At 49.7% G+C, this 10,265-nt stretch overlaps 1 protein-coding gene across 1 annotated transcript in view; it reads right to left on the bottom strand.

The window, feature by feature from the left end:
- LOC102995967 (deleted in malignant brain tumors 1 protein) overlaps positions 1–8,641 on the bottom strand; it is a 40,423-nt gene extending 31,782 nt beyond the window's left edge. Inside the window, 8 exon segments of the mRNA XM_028481951.1 lie at positions 166–195; positions 799–857; positions 2,950–3,005; positions 3,089–3,233; positions 3,236–3,270; positions 7,204–7,233; positions 8,287–8,349; positions 8,620–8,641. Coding sequence (XP_028337752.1) covers positions 166–195; positions 799–857; positions 2,950–3,005; positions 3,089–3,233; positions 3,236–3,270; positions 7,204–7,233; positions 8,287–8,349; positions 8,620–8,641 — 440 coding nt within the window.
- Between the last annotated feature and the right edge of the window lie 1,624 nt (positions 8,642–10,265).

Here is a 10,265-nt window from a genome sequence, read left to right as displayed (position 1 = left end):
GCAATGAATGCCACAAGTGGGAGGTGATGGTTCTCCATAACTCTGGCACGCGAAAGGAACCCTCCACATTACATGAGGTAGGAGCTCAGAGGCTCAACCCAAGCGTCAGGAATTGCACCCAGGCCTGATGAGTGGGGTGCTCGGCAGGACCCAAGTGATGCTTACCGTAGGCGGGAGGTGTGCTCGTCCAGGAATCTGCAGGGAAAACACAGCAGGGTTAGAAAGGAGGTGTCTACAGTCAGGGTTGGTCTGGTGACCTGTCACTCACATCAGGGAAAGTGGGGTCTGAGAATGTCCACTGCCTGGGGGAGGAAGAGGTCTTTTCTGAGAGGCTGCCGGGAGCCAGATCGTGCCCTCATATGTCCACGACATGGCGAAGAGGCGTCACACTCCAGAAGAGCAATGAGCACGCTCTCCTGACTGAGTGCTTGCTCTCTGCTGAAAGTATCCCTTTTGGACTTCGCGGGGCTGGGACCTGAAACAGCTCTGTTCTCCCCGCACACATAACTCTCGGTCTAGACAACGCTTTCGAGCAGAAATGACTCCAGGACAGGCCTCCCTGTCACCCAAAGCTCTGGGGAGACACTGTGTAGCCACAATGTCCTTAAACCGCTGAGCCTGACCCGAGCATCCTTGTGCTATGGGTCCTTTGGAAGCGTCTGCTCGCTCTAGAATGACCAGGGCTGGTACTGAGAGGTGCAAAACGTCCACTCGCCCCACCTGGGGGCCCTGTTTGGAGTCTGTGGAGGTGAGTGGGGAGGGAGGGTCACCCCGGAGTCAAGAGGCAGCAGGACTCACCTGGCAGGAGCGTGGACTGGGGCCTGGCAGCTGGGAGAGAGGGAAGGCAGATCAGACACCTTGCTCAGAAGCGGCACCACAGGGGAAAAGGGGGATGAGGATGGCACAAGGACACCGCCTCATGTCTCTCTTGAGGTCACAGGCCTAAGGTAGTTTCCAGACTCACACCATTTGTAATGGCCACAGTTCCCCCGACAGGGGGTCAGTTTGAACATGGCCATGAGTTCACCTTCATCACAGGGCAATGAACAGAGACTTTCCTTCCCCAAGCCCAGGCTGCCAGAAGCTCAGGCTCTACTGGCTGACCTCCCAGCTCTCCTACTTGGGGTACCCCCAGGGGAGTTTATGGGACCTCTGATGTCCACAGGCTGACGGGTCATGGTTCCTGTATAGTGAAAAGAAATCAATGTGGCTTATATGGGCTCAGGAAAGGGCACAGACAACGTGGCCCCCTCAACAGGTATGCACCTGCCTCTGCGGGCTGTGCAGCCAGAGACCCGGGACCCTAGGCTGACTAGAGGTCAACGTGCATTGGTGAGGAGCACATGGTAGGCTCTAAGCCTGGGCAATAAGTCCCTCTTGGAGACAGAACACCGAGCTCCACCTTGGAGCTCCTTGGAGATGCCTCTGCAGGCTGACTACTCCCCTCTCTCAGAGTCAAGGTCCATGGAAGAGATACCTTTTCAGGCCTGAGGCCTTGTTCAGAAGTCCCCACCCCAGAAAGCTGAACACCCCCATCTCTCACACCTTCTGCAGCTCTTCTGGATCAGAGATGGACCTCTGGGTTCAGTAAGGTAATGAGCCCACAGGGATCCCACATAACAAACTTTACCTTCTGCTGCACTTGCTGATGGGGGTTCCTCCGTGACAAACAAAGCTACAGAGTGGAGAGAAGGAAAGGTCATTCGATGTTGGCTCTCCTCCGGGAGGGTTGACCGTCTGCACCTTGGCTCAGAAAAGGGGCTGGATGCAAAGATCTGGAAGCCCTGCCCACTGCCCAAAGGCTGTCTTCCTTGTGAAGCAGAACCCATCTCTCTGTCACTCTGTCAGCCCTCATTCAATGCTGGAGGCCACCAGGGACATTCTTGGTTCTGGACATTCACCACCTCCTATGCTTCCACAATGTCCATCCAAAATATCACCCTTTGATGAACAGCCCAAATCTATCCACAAGATTAAACTTCAAATACCAACTGCCTATTTCTATGGCTCAAACGTAGTCTCAAATGACAATACCTACCATCACTGAGATATTCCTGAATGTGGTCCCAACTAGGAGGAAAGGCAGTTTCCAAAGATGCAGCCCCAAATGTCAAAATAACCTGCTCCAAAGTGACTGCTTGGACAGACATGCTCTCTTGGGGAACACGTCCTCATGTGACAGCTGGATTATCATGGTCACATCCTGTGCACAGTGACATGTATGTACACACAGCAGTCCACATAGTAAATGCCAGAGGTTGCTCGAAAGATGGATAATTCGACTAGAAGCTCCCCTTTGGGGCACACAAGACGGGTGACATCCTTAGAGGCTTCTTTGGGGATTAAAGGACCCATTGGTGCTAGAAGACCCACCAGCGCTCTGAGCATATAGGAGAAATGTTGGGATTTGCTAGGTTAAGTCAGGGAGAATTTCTCTTCTTCACTGAGGCTGTAAATATCCTTCATTTGTCATTTAATCACCGATAAAGGGAACATATTGGTTACTGCTTAGTTTGCTTTTGGTATAGATTTAAGTTTTAAAGACCAAAACTCCCCAATCCTTCTTCCTCGCATGTAAAAGGATGAGAAGGTACCACTTAAGAAGGTGTTTGGTCATATCCCAGGCCAGGGATGGTTGTGATGCTGTTCACAGGATCGTGCGCCCCGGGGATGGCACCAGCAAGCTCTGGGGGTGCCGAGACTAAAACCCATCTCCACCACTTCAGGCGACTTGCCTGAAGCTTTAGGACTTCAGGCAAGTGGCCTGCCCTCTCTGAACCTCCATTTCTTTATCTGTGAGAAGGGACAGTGACACCTGCCCCCTAACAGCAAATAAGAGTTGAACAGGTAAACTGCGGAGCGTTCCGGGTACGCGTCACGACACTGAGGACCTCGGGAGCCCGGTCCTCAGGGTGGCACAGGTGACAGTGCCAGTGACGTCTGCGATACCTGAGCGCCCGACTCCGGCGTGCTCCCCGGGGCCACGTTCATGGTCGCACCACCCGCTGTGGGGCAGCCGGGCAGCGCAGGGGGTGCCCCCTTCCCAAGCAGTGCACGGTGCCCACGAGAACGTCCTCTGAGCCCTGACCCGGGTGGGTCCCGCGGTGGGTCCCACCCAGGGCCGGCAGCGAATGGCCACAGCCGGGCTGTGGGCAAACCACGTCTGCATCCTGGGCGTCCGAGCTGTCGTCACACACGGTGTCCCAGCAGCCTTGGTACAGGAGCTCCACCTGTGGCCCTGACACCTGTCACCTCCATTCCCCGGCCACGCTGCGTGGACACGGCCGAAAGCCCTTGCCGTCACGCTCCCTGCCGCCCCGGCTTTCACCAGCCGGCACCCTCTTCCCTCCCTCCTCTGACCGCTGTCCCCTCTCCCGGACCGACGTTTCTCCTCTCTCAGGACCTTAGAGATGGCGGCTCCCCCAGCGCCGTCTCAGCCCTCTTCTCTTCCCCGCCTGGAGGGCCTCATGTGCTCTGACAGCTTTCCAGGAAGAAGGCCCCCAATTCCACCTCTCCAGTCCTGATCAGCCCTGACCAGCCCAGCCCCAAGCTCTGGACCAGCGTTTTCTAATGGCCTCCTAGATCCCCTCCGCTCCCCCGGCCGACCCCGTCCCACACTGGACACAGGCTCTTTCCTCCACGTGAACCAGCAGTGTCACCACGCTCCACGTGAACTGTGTCGGAAATGCGGGCATAATATTTGATCCCTCCTTCTCCCCACCCCTTATACCCAGCCTGTCACCAAGGCCGTCTTTCCGTTTTTCCTCCACCACCATTTTGCGAGGTTAGGTCTCCCTTCTCTTGAACCTGGCCTTCCCCAGGGACCTGCCTATTCCTCTCCCTGGCCCTGCCCTTCCTGTCTCGAATCCATCCGCACCCACTGATGCAACCAGCATTCCTGAGGTGCCTACTCTGTGCCAGTTCCTGTACTGAGCTGATGCATCTGTCTCCCCCAGACAGGGCACCGTGCTCCTGCCTGACGTGACCCCGTGGAGTCACCCACGCTGATGACACAAGGAAAACAGGCAGCAGGTTTTGAGGGATCCGGCCCAGCGTCCTGACAACAGGAGCCTTGTCACTGGTTAGTCTGAGGTTATGAGAAATTTTGGGTCGGGGAGTGATCAGAGAGGTTAGAATGGGATGGAAGAGAAAGGGGCAGGTGGCGCCCATGGCTGTCGTCAGGGTAGGGGTCCGGGAAAGAGAGAGGAAAGGCCAAATGGACTATCTGTTGGGTTTTCCCAAGGTGCATTCTGGGCTCCCTTAGCCCCTCCTGCTGCGCCCTTCTGGTCACTCCTGTGAAAGTTCCCTGCAGAAGAGATCTCAGCCTCGGCCTGTGCCTTGCTGGAGGTCAAGCACCAGAAGGCTGTCCCTCAAGTCCCTCCCAGGCCATTTCTGGACTCTCAGGGCATGCTCTGAAAGGGCAGGGATTGGCCTCAAAACAGCTAAGGCCCAATGGCAGGATCAGCTGCGCTAAGGGAGCACGTGAAGGACCCGGACGTATCAAATTTGGTGCAAAGTGTGCGTATTCTCACTGAGCAGAGGGGAAGAGATGACACATTTAGAAAGAATCCTGGACAGAGGCAAAGGCACCTGTTCTGGGTTCAAATCTCTGCCCGGCCACTGACCCACCATGTGACCTTAGACACAGAACTTGACAAGTTACCTAACAATGCCCCGGTTTCCCCATCTGCGCAAGGAAGGTGATTATCCTACTTACCTCAAAGTGTTGTTGGAAAGATTTCATGATACTAACACTTACTATGTGCATTAGTTGAGCACTTATTATGTGCCAGCCAGTCTTTTTAATGCTTTTTTATATATTAACTCATTTGGTGTATGAAAATAATTTTGTGCAGGGTACAAAGCAAATGCTTGGGAGATGTTAGCTACCTTTGATAGAACTGACATTCATGGTGAGAAGAGGCACTGATTTTTTTTTTTTTACCTCTCTCTCCTGACACCAAGCTGAAGGTAATCTCATGCAATGAATAACTGAGAGGCAGAGAGAAGAAGGAAGGAGAATGACAGATGAAACTGGCTGAGCATGTGTCTGGGACACGCAGAGGACCTCTGAACCCTTGACCCCTCCCGCTCCATCCCTGCATTCTAAAGGGCAGGCACTTGCTCTGTGGCCAAGACTGCACTCAGCCCCAAGTAACCCTGGCCGACCCAGCCAGCGAGCAAAACCCCGGGGAAGACAAATAAAGAAAAAATATCTTACCGTCATCTGTGGTGTGGAGAACCCACGGATCTAGAAAGAAATCAAATTCATCTTAGGGGGTTCTGCTGTTCGTAAATGATCTACAGTCACAGAAACTGGCTTGAAGTTTCACCACACGATCATGCCACGGGGTGCTGTGGTTCAATGTTGGGTTTCTGTGCCTGCAGCATTCTTGCTGAAAGTGTTTGGGGTTTTGCAATCGGCCTTTAAAACAAGTGGGTTGGATATGGGGTGTTCAGTGATATTAGATGTAATAAAGTACAGGTCTCCTTACCAGGCCCTCTAACACTAGTTATAGTCGCAGGATGTGATCTATGCTTAGGAAGCACCCAGCTCATTTCATGCTCTCAGGTACTATCTTTTCTGCCATACAGAATGCATCTATCTCCGTGACGTTTAAGGATTTTGTGGATGGGAGCCTTGTCTGAGCCCTCTCCATGGACGAAGGGGAGGATGTCCGGCCTAAGGGGATGGTACGGAGGGACAGGATAGCACAAAGTGGAGACTGTGCCAGACTGCTCACTGCTTGATGTGTCAGTCTGAGACATGACCAAGGATGAGCATCCGGGAGATGTGCTCATGGACACATCTCTGGATTTGCCTCTGTCATCTCCATGCGGATTTAGACGAGGACTTAGAGAGCAGACAAGAACCGAGTCTGACTGCAGCTGCCCACACACCTGCTCTTCACCCATTTGCCCCAAAAGACAAACGGTGTTCTACCAGAGATGGCAGATGACACTTCCAAACTTTGTTGATCAGAAGCCTTTTTTTCCTAGAGCTTCAGAAAATGTATCAAAGGCACAGTTTGGGGAATGGGACCTAGAGATAACCTCCCATCAGCACACTATGCTGCTTAGCTACACGATATAAGGATGGCTAAGCATGGGGAGGGGGGAGTATCTGACTGCAGGGGGAGGGTGGCTACTGTCAACCTAAGTCTGTATCTGTTCCCTCAAGCTCCTGGCAACAGTGCCAATGAATAACAGAAAAACACCCTTCCTTCCTCCTCTGTCTGGCTATCTCCACCATCAGCCCCGGACCTCAGTTCACCTGTGACTTCCTCGGGGCTGCTCTCTCTGATGGCTTGAGCATGTCTCTCTTGCTCTGGACCTCTTGCTGCAGCACCCATCACAGCTGTAGTTGTAACTGTGTGCTCAGAGATTAATGTCTGTCTTTCCATTGGACCCTGAGTCCCTGCAGGGACTTCTGTTTAGAAGGATCCTGGTAGGACCTCTCCTGGCCAAATGAGGTGGCATGGATGTCGAAGCCATTGTGAAAGATGTGTAAAAGTTCAATGTCAGCAATTCACTTATGGAAAAGTCTTTACATCAACAAGTCAGACTTATGATGTAGCCAATAACCATTTGGGAAAATGTTAAAAACCTGCATTTACTTGACATTAAGCAAAATACAGACATTAAGCAAAAATAAGTTTAAAAAGGTAGCCCTTAAAATATATACACGTATCTTCTGTCTCTTGCGTTGGAAATTTTTAGCAAAGTCCCATAATTACGTTGTAAACATGAAAACTTAATTCAGTCCTGGGCCATGCAGCATGCTCGCTCAAAGTGTGGTCTGCAGACCATCCTTATTTTCGGTTATATAAAAACGCAGATTCCTGAGCCCCACCCCAGACCAGCCAAATCCGAGGGTCCGGAGTGGGGAGGTGAAGTCTAAGGACCTGCGTCCAGCCAAACATCCTAGTTGATGCTGCTGTGCGCTGAAGTTCGAGGCAAAGGCAAATTAAAATGGAAGAAGAGCCTAACTGTATAACCACATGGTCCATTGATGCTGTAGCTGAAAGAAGTTTCTATTGCCCTTGCATTTCCAGAAAGGACACAGATCATATTCTTATGCAACCCTCATGCCATTCATTAAAGTCCAGTGAGGCAGTGTTTATTCTTTAAGATATAAATAACTGTATAGAAGGATAAATAAATTTTAAACCAAATACAGGATGCTGTTTTCAAAGTACTTACCACGTGTTCTGGGAAGATCTGATTCAGAAACTATAAAGGAATAAAAGAAAAATCAGACGCATGCATGGTTCATGCACAGGGAACCCTAACCAAGAAATCCACCTTTGAGCCATTGCTTTTCTTGTAGTTGGCTCTGAACTAAAGATGTAACAACTGCATGTAACTCAACAAATCTGGAATCTGTTCTTGAAATTTCATTCAAATTGAAAAGATTTCTTGAGGCTCTAGTGCAATGAGAGGTCTAGGCTTGCTTCTAAAATGCCTCAAAAGTCCACACTTGTGTCATCTCTTCTCCTCCTTCACAGACACCCGAGGGTGCTGATTTTTAAAAGCTTAATCATGGCAGAAGATTCTGTACATTTTCTAACCTGGGGACCTGGGGTCATATTCAAGAGTTTCATATGTGTCATCTTAGTTAATCTGCGTACAATCCCCTAGGGAAACTGAGGCTCGGGTAGGTGACCCAAATCAAGTCACTGGTAAGTGACGGGGCAGGATTTGTGCTCAGACAGTGGCTCTGAACCATTTCACTATTCTGCCTCCCAGTATATATATTTTTAACGTTTGTATTATTTGGCCCAAATCATGGCCTGCACTTTTGCACAGGCAGGTATGCTCGTGCACGCACAGGACTAGAATAAAAGAGGAATTAGGGAGAAGAAGTTAGCCTTTAAAGCACTGACTGAGGCAGGGGTATTCATTATTTCCCCAAGACCTGTTAACAATTCTAGAAAAGAAGAGAAATGTGATTCTATCCAGAGAGGCTCAGTTAGATGCTGCTGTCGCTGTCTGCCCCTGCTGCCCTGCTGTCTGTAACCCCTGCTGGACACCCAGTGGGGCAGCCTGGGGGACAGAGACCTTAGGAAAGAAGTGTGGCTGGACAGAGACTTGCATGGAAACTTGGGGCCTATCTTATGGTCAGTATGGAACCTCACAAGGAAGGAGCTAAGGGTCCAAGTGGACCCCCTCAGAGGACCTGTCCTACATCTAAAACCCAGCAGGACTCTGCAGCAGTCCCTCCTGAGTTCTTGGGGGTGGCCTTGGGCGCCACAATCGCCCGGCTCCCGAGTTTGATGGAGTTACCAGAGCTGAGTGTCTGCGTCTCCCAAAAAGCAGTTTCTCTGGTGTCACTCACTGTTGATGGTGCTGAAAATACAAGGAAAAATAGCCAAATGAGAGGTCTTCCGAAAACAAGAATTAAATCCGGACCCACCCTCCCACCAGCTAATTCAAGCAGGGGAGAAAGTTGCATTCCTCTTCGCTTTGGAGGGTAGCCGGACCCATCATTCATTAATTGATTCACTCAGGGAATATGGACCAGTCTCTGACCGCACAGGGGGCACAGGACAGTGGGGATCCATCAAAGAGGGTAAAGGTGTAGTCCTCTGGAGCTCAGAGGTCACGTGGCAGCCAGACCTGCTAACCGGTAACTCTCCATCTTGGCCAATGAGGAACACAGTGGAAGGGGAATGGGAATCTTAAAAGAAGCAATTCCTGGGCTTGGGAGAAAGGCAGGAGGAATCCAGAGAAGAGAGGATATTTCAACAAGGCTTCGAAGAAGACATAGACATACATCAGGAAAAAACAGGGTGGAGGTCAAGTTGCCAGATGAAACACAGGATGCCCGGTTAAATTTGAATTTCAGATAAACAATGAATACCGCCTTAATATAAGTATGTCTGCAATATTACATGGGATATATGTACACTTAAGAGAGAAAATTTATCTGAAATTCGAATTTAACTGGGTGCATTTGTACTGTTATTTACAATATCTGGCTACTCTAGATGAAAGGCATCCCATAGGTGGCAGTAGACAAGAAGTTGTCTTAACTACCCTATATGTAACCCACTAGCCAGAGCCACTGAGGCTCTCCATCCTCTCTGTAAACCTACTGAACACTAGGGCTGGTATGCTAATATCTAGTACACTTGGCATCTTTCACTCCAACCAAGCTGTGTGATCGATTTAAAGGCAGGTATGAGTCCTGAACCTGTTTATGCTGGTTGTACCTGGCATTAGATTAAATATTAAGTAAATTGATCAAATATGGGTACAAAAAGAAAGATGTCTTTAAAAAAAAAGGCTGAATGCTTTGGAAATAAAATAAAATCAAGTTGCTAAAAGAAATCAAGTGTGTTAAACAGCAAAAAGTAGAAGGATATGTAAAGCAATAGAACTTCTGCCCTCATACTGCGTTGCAAATGTCTTTCATTTCATGCTCTACTTTAGAGAAACTAAAACTAGAAATTATAGATAATGCCAAATGGGCGTAGTTTATGTACAAAAGACATTGCAGAATTGCAGAAGATCCCTACTGAGAGAAAAGCCTACAGCAACAAATTGGCAAATCAAAGTGTGTTTATATGTTTAAAATGAAACATTTAAAATGTGTCTGTATCATATTTTACGATTTCCCCATTTTAAACAACATTTTTGAAAAACCAACCAACTACCAGACCCAGTCACGTTAGAAAAGTGTTCCTTTAGAACAATGGCTCTTAAAACGGTTCCATGAATCAGCAGCACCAGCCAGCATGCGGGAATGTGTACAAAAGGCACATTTTTAGGCCTCCCCCAGACTTAAGAATTTACCCCGGAGGTGGTGCCCAACGATATGCGTTTTTAACAGGCATTCGAGGTGATTCTGATACACACTAAGGTTTGAAAACCGCTCGCTGTCCTGCAGCAAGAGCGTTTCGACACAGTGATAGGGAATCATTCATTCAACAATCATTTACTGGTACCTCCTGCATGCTAGACTCCGGGAGGCCGGGGGAGTGTTGAGATTACATGATGCCGCCTCTGGTAGTTGGCCCTAGTTGTCGAGACCTGCAGGTAAGCAATTACAGGACAGGGGACTGAGGGCTCTGATCGCTGGACGTCCAGGAGTCCGGCAGAAGATCACGCGAGATTTCCTGGAATGGGACCTGGACGTCCAAGCGGATGTGTGCCAGGCAGAGGGGAAGATGTGGGTGAAAATGGGCTCCAAGGAAGTAAAGGCATTATGAATAAACTTTCCTTCCGAAATAAACTCATGAGAATAAAACTACAAACTCTGT

Source organism: Physeter macrocephalus, chromosome 20, assembly GCF_002837175.3.
Source record: "Physeter macrocephalus isolate SW-GA chromosome 20, ASM283717v5, whole genome shotgun sequence".
In the NCBI taxonomy this organism is placed as follows: Eukaryota; Metazoa; Chordata; class Mammalia; order Artiodactyla; family Physeteridae; genus Physeter; species Physeter macrocephalus.
This window is presented reverse-complemented; position numbering and strand designations above follow the sequence as displayed.